Source organism: Vipera berus (genome assembly GCF_964194415.1).
Source record: "Vipera berus genome assembly, chromosome: 2".
NCBI classification, from domain to species: domain Eukaryota; kingdom Metazoa; phylum Chordata; class Lepidosauria; order Squamata; family Viperidae; genus Vipera; species Vipera berus.
Window position 1 is genome coordinate 174,716,761 of NC_138203.1, and position 16,877 is coordinate 174,733,637.

At 36.1% G+C, this 16,877-nt stretch overlaps 2 protein-coding genes across 9 annotated transcripts in view; one reads left to right on the forward strand and one right to left on the reverse strand.

Annotated features, from left to right (window-relative positions):
- The window catches only part of MAP2K4 (mitogen-activated protein kinase kinase 4), an 85,938-nt gene that overhangs the window by 68,332 nt on the left and 729 nt on the right, over window positions 1-16,877 (forward strand). For 2 of the 8 annotated variants that reach the window (XM_081318306.1, XM_081318313.1), the window contains 3 exons: window positions 245-345; window positions 9,263-9,329; window positions 9,893-12,439. In XM_081318306.1, the coding sequence (XP_081174432.1) occupies window positions 245-345; window positions 9,263-9,329; window positions 9,893-9,931 (207 nt within the window). In that variant the 3' untranslated portion in view covers window positions 9,932-12,439. Of the gene's footprint in view, window positions 1-244; window positions 2,438-9,262; window positions 9,330-9,892; window positions 12,440-16,877 lie in introns of those variants that run through there. The other 6 variants (XM_081318311.1, XM_081318312.1, XM_081318307.1 and 3 more) reach the window with 5 other exon arrangements.
- Window positions 13,885-16,877, reverse strand: part of MYOCD (myocardin) — a gene marked incomplete at its 5' end in the record, with an annotated part of 131,134 nt that continues 128,141 nt past the window's right edge. The window contains 2 exons of the mRNA XM_081318305.1: window positions 13,885-14,840; window positions 16,287-16,344. Of these exons, the coding sequence (XP_081174431.1) occupies window positions 14,272-14,840; window positions 16,287-16,344 (627 nt within the window). The 3' untranslated portion in view covers window positions 13,885-14,271. The remainder of the gene's footprint in view (window positions 14,841-16,286; window positions 16,345-16,877) is intronic.

Below are 16,877 nucleotides of genomic sequence, written 5' to 3' on the forward strand. Positions count from 1 at the left end.
CTTCATTTGAAGGGCTTCAGTCAAATCATGTCTGTTTTACAGATTCTTATTCTGAATGTTTTATAGCTATTTTAAACCACTGAGGATTGGGGGTTTTTTTCCTAATAAGAAATTTTTAGAAATCATGGCAATAGCTCATAGAATTTAAGATACATAGAAACACTGAATACTTTTATGTCCTATAGATACCTTTTGTGATCATGTTTACCGACAGTGAGACTGTTTTGTTCCTCTTTTCTTCCAGAAACATCCCTTCATTCTAATGTATGAGGAACGAACAGTGGATGTTGCATGCTATGTTTGTAAAATCCTGGATCAAATGCCAACAACTCCCAGCTCACCAATGTATGTTGATTGATACTGCTGCTATATCAAAACTGTAGTGCAAGTGCTGAGAGAAAGCAAGATGTACAGAATCTTCACCCCATATTGCAGTGTTTTAATGCTCGCCCAGACACCATGTGCAATAATGTTGGTGTTTCTCCTCCATTCTGTCTGTATATAATTGTCACTTACAAAGTGCATCCATGTAATATCCGCTCTCACAGTGTTAGTGTCAAGTCAAAGAGAGACTTTGTTTTGCTCTTTTTGTGGACATATACATAAAAATGTGGAAATAAGTAACATTTTATTTGTTGGCCATGATTGGATAGCACCTAAAGTTAAGTTCTAAACTCAGAAACTTCTCAGCAGCTACTGGAGGGCTTTTATTTTCGAACTCTTCCAACTGCTACAAATAATTTAAAGGAAAGGAAGTTAGTTGTTGATCTGTCTGATTCGAAACATAAAAAATACTGCCTGGGAGACAGTAACTTGTGCAGCCAAATGGAGCTACTTTTACCTTCTGGAGCTAGCAAAGGCAAACGGGGGATAATATATAAATATATAAATATATATATAAATATATTTTTCTTCACAAAGTGCAATAGATTGAGTTGAAATTCTGTTGCTTTTCAGCCACAGTGTATATTTTTAAAACAGTGTAGCTCAGCAGAACTTCATAATGTTGGGGGAGGAAAGAGTGATCATGTAAAATGGATTATTTCTTTACCAAAAACATTCAGTGCGTTGAAAGAGCTAACAATTCAACTTACAAGAGAGGAGGAATAATGTGTTCTTTCACTTTCCGAGGAAACCAGTCTTCAGCAGAACTAGTATCCTACAAACTGTTAACCAATGACATAAAATTCTGAACTGAGGAATTATTAAACTATTCAGTGGAATTTAACTGGCTTGTGACCCCTGATTTCTAACTCTAACCTGGTGATTAGCTGGCTAACTTTCACATTTGGAAAGGACACTGGATGGCCTGCCGTTGTGAATTACATTATTAACGAACTCCTGGTGTGATTTGGATCTCTGCTTCATGTCTGATATCCAGTATCAAAGCAGATAAGCTTCCTCCCTCTCTTTCAATTAGATACTTGTACTTCCAAAATCATAGCAAAATGGTGCTAATTAGTTTGATGTACTTTGGATGATGAATTCGATTTCTGCTGAATTATTCTGAAAATGGAATTCAGTTTTTATGATGGCTTATTGATATATATTATGGAGAAAATTGCTGAGCCATCACCAACCTGATGGCACATAATATTGCTAATATAAGGGGATTAATGTGTTAAATTCTTCAAAAGACAGAGTGACAGAACAAGGAATTTTAATATTGTCAATATAAAAAAAGCCATATAAAATTAAACTGGTATTAATTTTTTCAGCTATATTTGATGAAATACTAATTTCTAAGTGACAACGGAAAGGAAGTGACCTTTTAAAGACACAGCAGAAACAAAATTTTATTTCTGTAGCCAGTGAACTGTTTTATTTCTAGTTTACCAACTGGTTAATAAACTTTCAAGAGATAAAACAATCAGTCAAAACAAGAACCTTTGTCCCTGCAAGAATATATGTAATAAAAAATGAGATGTTTGAATGGAATTTGGACTTTTAATAATGCAATAATTGTTCTTTTTAGTCCTTTCGAGCAAAAAAAAGTACAGAGCCTCCCAGCCTTACATAACAATTTCCTGTTGGCTCTTCCTTGTCTTTGCAAAAAAATAAAAATAAAAAATGAATAATTGTTATAGAGCCCCATTTCCCAATTCTGTTATTTGTTTATATAAGCAGAATCTTTCCATGCAGTTGATCAGAAAATGGAGGTAGCTTCCAACACAGGCTCAGTGCGATGGAAGTCCTAGCATATTAATCATAGATTGTTATAATATACTATTAAGGGTGCAGCATTTATATTACAGTGTATGTTTATAAAGATGTATAGTGTTCAGAAGCTGTGAAAATAGTGTAAGAACTGTACATTGTGAGCTCTGGTTATTTTTTTTTCCTTGTACTATAGCAAAAAGTGTATAAAAGTTTATTGATAAGTTGATGTGCAGGGATATTGCCTAATCGTCTGTAAGTAAAATGGAGTTTCACAACATGATGGCTTTTAAGAGCTTCCAACTATTTTATCTTTTCCTGAATTGACTTCCTGTTCTATTTAAGATATTCTACATGGAATCAAAGTGTTTAATGTAATAGTTCTATTTTTTTTCGCCTGCAGGTCAGTTGTAATAAATCAAGGATGCAACGTAGACCTTGTTAATTTTTATTATAAGGTCAGGTATGCAATGGGGAAATCAATAAATGCCACCTTTCTGTGGCCAGTTTCCCCTATTTATTGAAAAGAAAAGAATTAAAATAGATGGCGGAACTAAGGTTTTCCCATCTTAAACAAAAACCATAAACTCTATTTGATCATTGATATATGTTAAACAGGTATTTGTCCTTGCCTCATGAACCACGTCTGCTGATGCATCACCTACTTAACTACTATTGGAACTGGGACCTGGAATATTGCTTGAGTGGTCTAGTCATTTATTATGCATATTTTAATGTATCCCAAAACTTCACTGTTTCGGCAGTGGCATCATAAGAGCATAAGCTGTGCACTCCTGGGTGTGACTCCTGGCCCATCAGCAGTCTGTTCTCATGGTGGCCAACCAACTGTCCAAGAAAGCTCACTGGTCTTCCTGTTGGTGGTCTTCAAAGGCAATTGAAATGCCATTGAGGCTAATCACCATTGATCCCCATGATTTTCTTGAATTGGTCCAAACCTCTTTTGAAGCCAGTTAAGCTGGTAGTCAGCATTGTAGTGAATCCCAAGGTTGAATCTTGCATTGTGTTAAAAAAAAACAAAACTTCCTTTCCCCATATTTCCTGACTTTTCCAGGATTCAATTTCATTGGGTGATCTCTCGTTCTAGTACTTTTGAGAAGGGGAAATGGCTTCTAGTCCCCTTGCATCTTGTCATACCATACATATTTTTTTGTGTACCTCAATCCTGTATCTTCCCATTTACCTCCTTTCTAATCTAAAAAGCCTCACGTCACAATTGTCCTTCATAGGAAAGTGTTCCAGCCCTTGAGTTGCCCATTTCTGAAACTTCTTTTCTCCACAATGTCTCTGAGGTATTGCAACTGCAGGTAGTTCTCACATAATGATGACAACTGAGCTTGGAATTTCTGTCATAAGTCTTTGGGGCTGTTAAGCCGATCACCATGTGCTATGGCTCAATTTCACAACCATTTTTACAGTGGTCATAAAGTGAGTCACCATGATACTTAAATGAACCATGTAGTTATTAATTGCATCCATTCTTGCAAATACTTTTTTTTTTGCCAGAAACCGGCAAAAAATGTCACAAATCAGTCATGTGACTCCAGGACACTGCAACCAGTTGTAAATGTGAGCTGGTTGCCAAGTACTCAAAACATGATCTTGTAAAAAATGCAAAAATTGTAATTTTGACGATGAGTCTTTGTTTTTTGCAGGCCATTGTGTATCTTTAAATAGTTGTTAAGCTACCAGTGGCTAAGCAAGGACTACTTGTAGAACTGCACACAATATTTCATATGTGGTCACACCACTTAATCTACATAAGGGCATTATGATACTAGCATCCCTATTTTGAATACCAGTTTTATTATCCTTAACATGTTGGGGGTTTTGTACAGCAGATGCACGCTAAAATTTTCTTTTATGACCTTGTAATCCCTTAATTCTCAGAGCCTAGTGACTCAGTGGTTAGAACGTAGCATTGCAGGCTAAGTCTGCTGATTGCCAACAGTTTGATTCTAAGCAGCTCAAGGTTGACTCAGCTTTCCATCCTTCTGAGGTCAGTAAAATGAGGAGCCAGATTGTTGGGGGCAATAGGCTGACTGTAAACAGCTTAGGGAGGGATGTAGAACACTGTGGAGCGATAGATAAGTCAAAGTGCTATTTCTGTTGCTAATTCAGGGTAGAGTCGGGACAACTAGATGGAGCTGAGCGTTTACTGGTTGGATGTCCTTCATGATATCACTATGTCGACATATTCATTGTCACTGCTCACTCTGGTCCTGTTAATTTGTTTACATAGTTGGGATTTTTGGCATCAGCATGCATAACTTCACACTTGCCCACATTGAATGATATCTGCTGTTTAGAAGCCCACTCCCGTAATGTGGAACTCTTTGCAGTTGCTTATTTTTTGTTTATAACCCAAAGTTTTTATTGTTTTGACTAATGTTATCAGCCAATCTGGCTATTTCACACCCAATTCCATATAATTTATAAACATATTAAAACAACTACTGGTCCTATGTCAGCACTAGTTACATCCCACCATTGTGAGAAAAGTCCATTTATTCATTTTATTATTTATGTGTGTGATTTATTCTTTAATATCAAAATCCCATTTGTCTGTGGTAGTGCAGCCCATTTATCACTACTGTTCCATCTGTCAATATCTGATTTGGGTTTCATTTTGTTAATTGATTCCAACAACACTGAAATCATTCTAATTCATTTATCCAAGCCTAGGTTTATTATATAAGGAATGGGGAGAAGGGCAGGGAAAGAGGGGAAAAAATAAAAATAAAAATTGTAAAGGAGTTAACCACATTTCTAATTTTCCTTTAGCATTCAGAGAATAGAAACTGGTGTGACTGGCTTGCCAGTTAGGACTATACTAAGAGATCTGATCACAAAAAATGTTTCTTTTTTTCCTGAACAACCTCTCCTTAAATGTATACTTTTTCTTAGATTCACTGAGAAAATAGTAGTGGAGTCGGATGAGTTTTTTTTTCCAGTCCAGTCTTTTTACCAGCAGTAAACATAGTTGTCTTCCTTCAAGGTGAACATAAAAATCCATTCTGAGTCATTTGGATAGGATACAGAAGAAATTAAAGTAATATTGTATGGAAATAGAACAGCACGTACTATTAAGATTTGACATGACAAAATAACATTAAAACACAAGCTCAGTGTGACATCACAGGATTCTTTTAATAAGTACAGCAGTGCTGGTCACAGAGGTAAGCAGTGTATTTATTTACAGTGTGATTTTTGTTTTTTGTTTTTTATTTTTGGTAGTTTAACAGCATCCTTTTAAATAAGGATAAAGCTGGCTTTAAAGTTCTGTACCGCACAACAGTGTAGCACCTAAAACTTCTGGATTCAAGTGCTATTTAAAATGTCTCATTGGAATGGCTTCAAACTTCTTTGCATATTAACATTAAAAACTAAAGAAAAATAAGCATGTGAAAGAATATTCTGGCTACTAGTGCACTGTGAACATTTGTACAATCAAAAACCCATGCGTTAAATAGTGATTTTTACAGTTAACATTTTTAACATGCAGCAACTGTTAACTTTTTTCCTATTTCAGCCACTGAAGTTAGTCATCTTAACAAGGCCATAGTTTTACAGATAGTGAGGTCTATAGACAGAGTTCTGCTGATCTTCCTCATGAAGATATTGATGGCACACAGTCCTTTATATGCTGATGATAAACACACAGGTATGATTTCCAAACAAATCTGATAGTAAGTACACTCATTTGGTAAACAATGAGTTTTAGGTTCCAATCCTCACTTTTACAAAACTTAAAGAAATAGTAATGACAAATATAAATAGATATTTTTTTTTGTTTACCATCCCCTCCACAGAATCTTCTGGATTCTGTGTTCTAGATTTATAAGAAAAACCAAAGTAGTAATAGATGACCAGTATTGCAAGATGCCTAGTGAACCAATCCTTTTCATATGTGGGTTCACACACACTTCTAAAATATCCTAAATGGGGTTTTGCAGCTCATCACAATAAAATATAGAAAATATTTCCTCCTCTTCCTCTTGTAAATCTAACAGGAGGAGTAAACCAGAAATCATAGTTTTAATCCTGGCTTCTTATAATTTGCATACCAGGAGTGGTGGCTTAAGTAATTTGTCAAAACACAAAGCTAAATAGGAATCTAGTTCTTAGATATCTGTTTCTTTAGCAGTTACCCAATGTTCATTCTGAGCTCCTCTTTAGGTTAAATGTAATAATGTTTACATACTGAAGTGGAAATAAATTCTCTTCATTCCATTTGATGATCCCATTGGAGGAAGCCTTTGGAAACCCATACAAATCAAACCAAAGCTTTATAATTGTCATCGACATGGGTAGTTTCTGAGCACAGCATTTTTCATGGACACCTTGAATGAATTTGTAACATTGAATTATAGTTTAGCATTCCATTAGATTTTAAGCATGGAACAGCTTTGAATTGTTTTACAGTTATTTAATAAATATACAAATATATTTATTTTAAACATCTATTCCCCTGATGCTTTTGATTTTCCTTGACAAATCTATCACTATGCAATTTTGTACTATCAAATAATTAGTGCTGCTGATTCTTTAAGAAGTTTATATATATATTTAAAGAAAACTATTAACATACCTAATAGCACCATGATTAAAACAGTGTTTTAAGTACATTTTTACACATGTATGTACCATATCTCATCTACATAACTATTAGTAGTGGAAGCACACTCAAGAGGACACCACCACCCCATCTGTCCCAAAAATGCTATATCCTATACTATTCTGCTCAATTATGGAAAATCGGTAAAATGATCTGCACACAGCAGAAGAGCACTTACTGAAATCTAGTAAGAAAGACCAACTAAAGAACTAGTAAGGGTTGAATTGGGTTTCTTAATAAATGTATTTCTCCTCAAATATCACCTATTGCTTGAAATACAGGAAACTTACTGTTCAGGAACAGATCAGAAGGTTGATTGGTGGGGAATAGGCTTTATTTACTTTATTTGCAAAGTTAGCTCTTTGAAGTATGAAGCACTATGCCAATGGCCAATGTCTTGTGGCTTAAACACTATTGTCCGCTATTTAAAGACTTTAAAAATGAGCCAGGAAGAAGAGAGATGGTCAACTCTGGTTGCATTTGGATATCACTCTGTGTTATTCACTCAGTATGAATAATTAATTCTATGCAGTGCATGTACCTCGTTCTGTGAAAATCTTGTTAGTTTTTCCCACCAGAGGATCCACATAGCAAGAAGAGTGCTGTGACAAACATTTTCACTCAAGACGAGAAATGAGCAAGTCTTTTGCATTGTTGAAGCACATAGAGCTGCCTATTGCACCTATTTTTTCCAAAGACTCCACCGATCATTATCGGTTCACTTGACTGGTATCTAATTGCTTTTGAAAAAATAGTATAAAACTCCTCTGCTCTGTGACCAAATAAAGGATGATAGAAATACCCTTGTTCCTACAATTTCATATAGCTAAAGAGAAAAGCATGGGATTGTGCTGCTTGAGTAGGACTTAACCTAGCTTTTATCTGGGTTTAAGACAATCAAGATTTTTGAGGTATTCTTGAGACTTTTAAGCCTGTCTCGTGGCGTTACTGGTCAACTGATTACTTGATTTGAAACAAAATGATTTTTACATCAAGATGGATAGTGACTGACATAAAGTACTATCTGGAGTTTTGATTCATTACTTCCATTATTAGCAATATAATGCAATTATTGGACAAGGTTGAATGTCCTTGTCTTATGTTTTGTTTCTTATGCATAATCATTCCACACATAGTCTAATATTAGTAAAAACTAAATAGGAAAAGGATACCTTCAACTTGCTACAATGAATGACACATGTAAAAAAACAGAAGAAATATTAGTCAGAATGTATATTGTTTCAGGAAATAAAGCATGTGACAGCTTGAAAGAAAACTGAATTAAATAGTTTAAACTGAATTTCAGTGGATTGAGACAGAAGACAGCCAAGTGTGTTGATGCTAAAGTGATTTTACCCTACAAAACTACCTCTTGTTTTCATGTAGCTCCAAATATACTTGGAGTAGTGGATGAGAAGGGCTATTTTCCTTGGAAGTAGGAAAAAAGGATTTTTTTTAATGAAAATAAGTGTAGAAAGTTTTGCTTTTGCTTTTGTTTTCCTATCAATACAAAGTATTGCTTGGTTTAAAATGTTGCTTATGCTAATGCTTAAATAAAATGCATCTGCTTTATTGAAATTTCTTGAAATTTTGCATTAGTGCAAAGAACACTCCTTTTAGTTTGCCAGTATTTTTGTTCAATTTTGGCCCTGGAAACTTAAAGCTAAGTCTGCAGTTCAATCTAATTAGCCAGAATTGTCCTAGCTTTTTTTTACTATTTTCTAGGTTTTGCTTTATTGACACATGTGAGGGATAGCTGAGTCATGCTGCGTACAGATTTATTGTATCAAATTGCATTCACAGACTAATGTGTCATTGTCCAACATACACATTTTATTTTCTGAGTTTAAATAGCTTACTCATAAGCCATGGTGCTTAAAATTGAGTTTGTATGGAAAATGTCCTGGTTCATCTGTCTTCTAATGTCTACATTGCTAATACAAATTGACAGCTTTCAGTGCACAACCTTATTTAATACTGCTTTAAATTCTGCAATCGGTTTACATGGTATTTGCCTATTTTGCTACCTCTGGTAAAGAAAGAATGTATGAGATATGTAAACAAATATCTCGGTGGTTAGGAATGTTCACTTGGTTTACTTGGTATATCGACACTTGTTTCTGCTGCTAAAATACTTCCCAAATGTCCTGGATATTCTTACTAAACATCAAAAATCTTCACAATTTTACTGAAAGATGCGTATCTTCTCTCTACATATACATGTACTCCTATCGTTTGTAACTCTAGGAATTAAGAATGTTGCTGTGTCATAGGGAAAAGAAGGAACTGGTATTGGAACTTGCACTTACTTTTGTACCACTATCCCAAAATAGAAGATGGATATTAGCACCTTCATTCCACTTGTACTCTAGATGGGGAAGAGGCAAAGCAAAGATGGACTCATCCAGAGGTGTTTGCGGGATGTGCTCAAAAAAGTTAACATGGCTCCTCCTTTTTTTACACACCCAGTAGATACTCTTACGGCCATCATTCCAAGTCTATTGGATTGACAGAGGTGCTAGAGCAGCAACTTTGGGTATGTGTCCAGCATTGGGGAGGCATTTGAGGTGAATGTTAGACTTTAAAAAAAAATAAAAAAGTGGGATTGCTCCTTTCATGGCTGTTTGGTGCTGATGTTAGAATTCCAGTGAACTAAATTTGCTCACTGAAACAGTCACTGGGCATCAGAGCTGCAAAATTCCAAGGATTGCAGCACATTTCTCTCTGTGCCCACTAGCTAAATAGTGGTAGTCTGACTGGTTGCAGACCAGATAGGATAGCCCTATCGTGGAATGTCTCTACAGTCTGTTTTTCCTTCCTGTCTAAGATAAGAAGTTATCTTATTATGTAGATAGGGAAACTATTAGCAGATACTCAAAAAGAGTTGCTGAGGAAATGATCTGAATAAAGTGCATCCCAGAAGGATTGGGTTTTTTGTTTTGTTTTTTAAAGAAGTTCCTTTGACTTGCTGATTTAATGAATTGGTTTTGTAGCTTTTTCATTCTCATTTGTTCTTGTTATTCAGTAGTTCAAGATGGATACATCTTGATGGATGTATAGCGCTAGCATTCATTATTTCTCCCCCCACCCCCATTATAGCAACAACCCCATGAAACCAGTTGGGCTGAGAGACAGTGATGGTCCAAAGTCACCCAGGAAGCATCGGTGATGAAGGTGAAGTAGAACCTCAGTCTCTTTGCTCCCAGCCCAACATCTTAGCCCCTGGGCCACCCTGGCTATCTTATGTATGTGGAGAATAATTCACATTATTGAACTTATTGTGTTCTATTACATTATTATATTACATTATAATAATTGGTCCTCCAAATTCATAGGAATTTCTTAAACTGACATTTCCTTAAATATTTCTTCCATATATTACCCATCATTGCCTATGTATATATTTGTTTTTATTTATGAATTAATTAAATTAAAACATTAACAAGATATATTTACTACCAAATTTTTAAAGGAAATGCCATTACCAAAGACATTTTAGTCTTTTGCAGGAAAACAGTAATAGTTTGGCCACTTTTTTAATTAAATAGAAAAAGAAAGAAAGAAAAAGTATGTTTGGCAGACAGCTAAGATGGTGAGTAAAAATTCTTTAAATAATGAATATGGAACTATTAAGACTGTACAACATATTCTACGATGCATGCTTTAAATTTCAAGGGATGTAGAATGAATCGGTGAATTAGCAAGACTCCCCTTTTTGGAATAAAAAAATCAAAGTAACCTGATTTTTAAATGTTTCAGAAAAAAATACTGAAGAATGACTTTCCACAGCTGATGTAATTGGTTTGAAAAGCAAGTGTAGACTTTTAAATGACATAATAGCTTAATAGCTAATATCCATTTACAAGAGAATAAGCATAACTGAAATAGAGTGAAGTCCTAGTGAGAGATGATATTTATAGAGAAAAATGATCAGACAAATTGCAACTTATTTTAAGGTTAATTCTGAAAGATACGTCTTCTGGATGATTTGTTATAAAAATCCAGGACGTCCATGTGCCAAATTATTAAATCCTAGAGATGTTTTAACATTTTTTTCCAGTTCTCAACTGACATGGATAATTATGAAAAAGTTCTGAGAACAAACCTACAAAATATTGAATGCAGGAAAATTTGCATTCAATATTTTTGCATTAACAAAAACAAGAATTTAAGCAAATAATGGAAGATAAACTTTTCATTAATGAGAAACTGCCCGATTTGGATTGGCACATGACAGAAAGCTGTCTTTATCCTCCAAACTGAATTTATATTTGGAGCTATTATTGAAAGTTATTAAATATAATCTAGAGATAGAGATTAGATTAAAAATGGATTTTGTTTTGTTTTACAAACTATATCACATAACACAGATCATTCCTTGGTAGAAGTACTGAAATGTAGGCATGAGGTTGTCATATCACAGGCTATGAATGGAACATTATCTAAACTAAATTATTTTCACTTAAGTCTAAGCAAGACAGAAGCAACATTAAACAGTTTTTTTCCAGTCAAAGTCCCCCCCTCCCACTTTCGTACTCACTTAAAATAAAAGGGGATTGAAATGAAAAAAGAAAAGGGTAAATATCAAAACAAACGTTATAGCTTATCAGGGGTTGCCATTTTTCAAATCAGTTACATTTTTATAGCACAGCTATATTGAAAAATAGCAGTAATGAGACATTTTATTTATTATTGTCTTATGTGAAAGTGACAAATGTAAGATTTCTGAAGCATAAGGCAGAAAGGAATGGTTTGCCTGATTCCTGGTGATTCAGGATAGAGAAATGCTATGGAATAAGACAGTCTGTACTGGAAGAATGGCTACTTTGAAAAAGTCAGGCAGGACAGGAAAATGGGATGGGACAGAGGGAAAGTTGGAATTCTCTGGACCCAAAGCATCAGAACCTACACATATACACAAAGCGAGGCTGTGTTATCTACAGATTTGGATGTTTTTGAATAAATATAGGCAGTGCTTTTTTTGTAAAAGAAAAAGGTGCAGGAACTCACACATGTCATACAACCCGCCTTGCCTACCCTACAAGGTTCCATCCCAAAAAGGTGCTGGAACTCCGTTCTGAGCGTTCTATGAGAAAAAAAGCCCTGAATATAGGAATCTTTAATTCAATTTATATGCTACCTATTACCATTAATTCAGAATCTGCTAAATATGAATAACCTGCAACTTTTGCCTGTCATGGCAAAAGTAGGTATGATAGGATTTAAAATTCATAATATTAAGTCTGGGTTGAAGAAGAACTTGGAAGTAATGCCTTTCGCTAGTCATGGGAAAACAATTTGTTCATTGAAAGGAGTTTTTGGAGCTGTTTGTATTAATTAGTGAAAAGTAAAAACACAGCTTCAGTCACCTCTTTCCAAAATTAGCTATCAAGATTTCTGAAGATGTGGACAATCCACTATTTTATCATCCTGACAGCAGCAAGATTATTCTCTTAGAAAACCTAGAAATTAATGTAGTATTAATACAACGGGTTTGGATCCAGATAAAACCAAAAGGAACTTTACTTGCAGACTGTTGCTTTCCCTTCCTTGATATTAACCCACAGAGATGCATTTTTGAGGGTTGATGGATCCTCTAGAACAGGGGTGTCAAACTCAATTTCATTGAGGGCCGCATCAGCATTGCGGTTGCCCTCAGGGGGCCGGGTGGGTATGGCCAGGGTGGGCGTGGCCTACTGGGTGGGCGTGGCTAAAGTGCGTATGGCCTACTGGGTGGGCATGGCCAGCTCTACATCGTTCGCATGAAGGGTGCCTATGGGGGCCTGGGCAGGAGTGGGACAGATCTGAGGGTCTCTAGCAGAAGGAGGGTCTCTGGGCCAGGGTCACTGTTTCCAGGATGGCTTCACGGGCCACATGAAACCACTTCGTGGGCCGGATCTGGCCCCTGGGCCTTGTGTTTGACATGTCTGCTCTAGAATGACAACAGATATGAAACATGGGAAGTTGCAGTAAAGAAAACAAAGAAATTAAGGAAGACTGCTTTTCTACTTATACACAACATATCTCAGCTTAAGCAGTATGTAGACCTCTCAGGGAAAAATGAATTAAAATGAGAAAACAAGAGCAACAACAAAATGTAATAGCTGAGAAAGACATTGCACTGTTCCACACCAAACAATTTCTGGTCTTAAATTAAGACAGCTTTTCTTCTAATTTTACCTTCAATTCCTGTGCTTTAAGGAGCTGTGGTACCAAAAGGCTAGGATATGGTTGTTGTTTTCCCCATAATGGCAGCAAAAATAATATATGCAAATAATTCAAAAGAAAAGAGATTGAAGCAAGATGACAATACAACAAAACATTGGGACTTACTGAATAAAACTATTTGGTACATTCATAAAGATATGGCAACCCAATAAAAATATAACTGAAGAAGAATAGAGATTTCTGAATTCAAAGGTTTTATCTTCCCCATCTTCTGTATCTTATAAATGGTGAAGACTCTTATTCCTTACGGTGAATTTATTCTTGATGACATGGATATTTGGAATTTCTAATTATTGGTCACAGACAAAATTTATGTTCAGAATGTCAAATGTTTCAAAGATTTTGAATGATGGATGATATTAGTTACATACTGATTTGTTACAACTTTTATGTATCTCAAATTATATACATACATATATGTTTACATTTTAATTTAATAAAAAAATTAAAAAATGAGATAAGTACTTATTAAAGGAGGAATGTACCTTTAAAGCAGAACATTGATGGGGCCATGGAGGCTCTCCTCCAATTACTCTCAATTAAAGACCTCTTATTTCTACATTTTCTTGTTCCATTTTGAAATCTTTTCCAAGGAGAGTGCCCACTACAGAATAAGTCATATTACTTCAGGTCTGCTGCATGTATCTTTAAAACTGAGAAAACAAGAGGAATAAATAAACTTAAAAGAGGGAGAAATATTTAGGGAAACACTGGAAGATTATTTCAGTTTTGAAAATTGATAGTAAAAGGTTGATCTGTTGAAGCATCTGAGCAAGATGACTTGAAAAGGAGTGTGGGGTGGGAATCCCCAGTAAAACTAAGCATGAAGGGCAAGGATTCCCAAGGAGCAGTGTATTGGATCTACAAATACGCCCATAACAGAGTCATATAGTTTAATAAACCTGTTAGGATTAATATTGACAAGTTCGGGCAATGTACAGTTGTCTTGCATACAGAATCTCCTGGAAGAGGTTGGAACTGATGATGAGCAATTGGGTTTGCTTACAAGGAGTAAGGAGGAATTTGTGTTAGAAATGAAGGATTCTTTATTTTGAGTGTAGCAGGGAAAGGAAATAATCATCTGGTTGAATCCATTGATGGTGCAAAGATAAATTATGTCCTGGGGAAAATGACTCCAGTTCTTTTTGCTCTCTCTGGATTATTCCAGAGCATTCTGAAATAGTCTTTTAATTCTTTTCATGGAAATTACTTGTGGTAGGTTTCCTCTCCATTCTTAAGCTTTACTTTCATCACCACTGTTGTAAGTGCAGATCCATAGTGCCATTCAAGTTGAGATCAGCAACATCTAAGAAATCAATGTTGAAGATGCTGGGCCCTGTAGTGGTAAGGGAACCAAAACCATTGGCTGAGCTTGGTGGTGTGAGGTCCAGCCATTCCATTGTTTCCCAGGGAGACTCTGTGAAGCTCATGTGCAAACCAGATCCTTCACCAGATGAAGGAGACAACTGAGTCTCCATGGGCGAGAGGGGAGTTGGCAGGATCTCATGGGGTGAGACTAATTCATCAGCAGCTTTGCTAGAAAATCCTTCCATTGCTCCATCAAAGTGAGGTTCCTCAGTACCCAATTTCAGAAGGGTGACTTCACTTGACCGCCTGAGAGGACTGTGGGAATTTAACAAGATTTCCAAATGACTCTCATTGCTGGAGCAGCGTTCAAAGGAGAGCTGATTTGAGGTGTTTTGCTCAAATGAAGTGGATGCCTTTAGTAACAAGGGTGTTCCAGAAGTCCCTGAAGACACTGTTATCTGAGGTACCTTCTGAAGACAAGGGCGGTCCTCTTTAGCATTTGCAGGCATTTCTGTTTGCAAATCAAACATGATAAGTCAAGAGCAAACCACTGCGTGTCTACTTCCATTGTTAAGTGAATATACTTCCTGCTTGTGTAACAGAAATTCCCAACAGCATTTGCCATTGCAATGACACATTCCAACCTTTTGTTCTGGCTGAATAAAACCTTACTTGATGCTATACTAGGTCAAATAGGTACAGAAGGGATGGTGAGAGGAACATGGAGATCATATAAAATGCCTGCAATTGAAAGTAGTGATGAAGCTGTGTTAATACAAGACAAAGTTGTTATAAGGGGTGTTTGTAATGCCTGTCTAGAATCAACGAAAAAGCTGATGTAAAGAATTATTAGAATGAGGACTGATCATTCAGATATGTATACACATGCTTGAGCATGCAGAGGATAAGAAATTGTTAAAACATTTAAACTAGGCATAAAGGCATTAAAGTTGTGCACGTGATTCACTGGAGCAGACAGAAGCTAGTGAGGAAAAACATTTACAAAGGTTTGATTGTGGAGTCTAGTTTTTTGTGGTTCTCTTTCAAAATGCCTGAGGCTGAGAGAGAGGCTTACATATTCACACCACAAAGTGCTCACAACAGAAGGCAAACAGAAGGAAATGCTTCCAGTGTTCCCCACAAGATGGTCCCTTCCACAATGCCATTTTTGGCTCTGTGTTTTCCTTTGGGGCATACTTTCAAGCAAAGCACTGAGCAGCAGTTACCCAACTATTTTTTAAAAATATCTATAGGTCCTGCCTACTTCTTTCAGTTTTTTAAATAATTCTTTTTTTAAAAAACAGGTATTGTAGGACCAGAAGACACATGGGTGCCCATGGGCATGACCATGCCAATGTGATTTTCCGAGAGCTTGGTGGCTTCCTTTGCCCTTTATCTCTCGATCTACAAAGTGCCAGCTCTTACCTACAGTTTGGTTTCTTCCCTGATTTTATTCAGCATTATTTTTATTCTTGCATACAAATTCTCTATATTTCTACTATTGTTGAATGTGTTTGTATTTCTAATAATGTTTTGGTTGTCACTGGTTTCAAATCCCTTTTTTTCAATCTTGGAAAGTCGAGATACAAATTGACAAGATAAACCACAACAGTTTCTGTGACCAATTCCTGGGAGTTGCAAAAATAGCTAAACTTCCAGAATTGCTTCTTTATTCTTAAATAATCACTTCATATAAATGTAACAAAACCTAGCAGTTTTCTAGAGTGGTCAATGGCTGCACTAGTAGGCAGAACCTGGGAGTGCTTAGACTGAGTACTGCTTAGGATAATTAACTAAGCAATAGCTATTTACATTTTGCTTCTGGAAGTGGATAGAACCGATGATGGATTTCAGTCCCCTGCCATACCTGACAAGCACAGAATATCAGCTGTGGGTAGCCTGAAGTTTATATCCTCTTTTTGCTAGGTTAGAGCCTCATTCTACTGGCATCACCTACCTCCAGTTTCAATAAGCACATCTAGTAGTTCATCCATCTGCTGACTTTGAGTCATTTGCTGCAGCAAGAAAAGAAGCAGAAGAAATTGGGAAGTGAGGAAATGGATTACATATTTTTATTGTAAAAGAAATCACTCTTAAGGGATTGAGATATAGCTCTGTAGTGTTTTTGCTGGCATTGAAAATTTGATGTAAGCAGCTAATGAATAAATAATTCACCACTTATCAGCAGGTTTTAGTGCACAAAACACACGGATGAGCAATCTGTGCCTCCCAAGGCTGTAAGTGGTTTCCTGTGTCCCCCTTTGCAGGTCTTGGAGTCAGAACTGACCATAACTGCTAAAAACTAGCAGCATCATTTTGACTCGGGGACCACATGAACAATGTAATATGAACCCTGAAAGTGTTAAAAAATAGGAAACACCAGGGGAATCATTTTGTACGATTTGGTCTCACTTTTCCTACAACCCTCAACCAACTCTATGAATGCTAAAATATTAATAATATATTGCCCATGTGACCCAGGGGTTAATATGCCCTCAGGTGCATTATTTAATGTCCCATTTTACAAACATTAGACAAGAATGAGAAC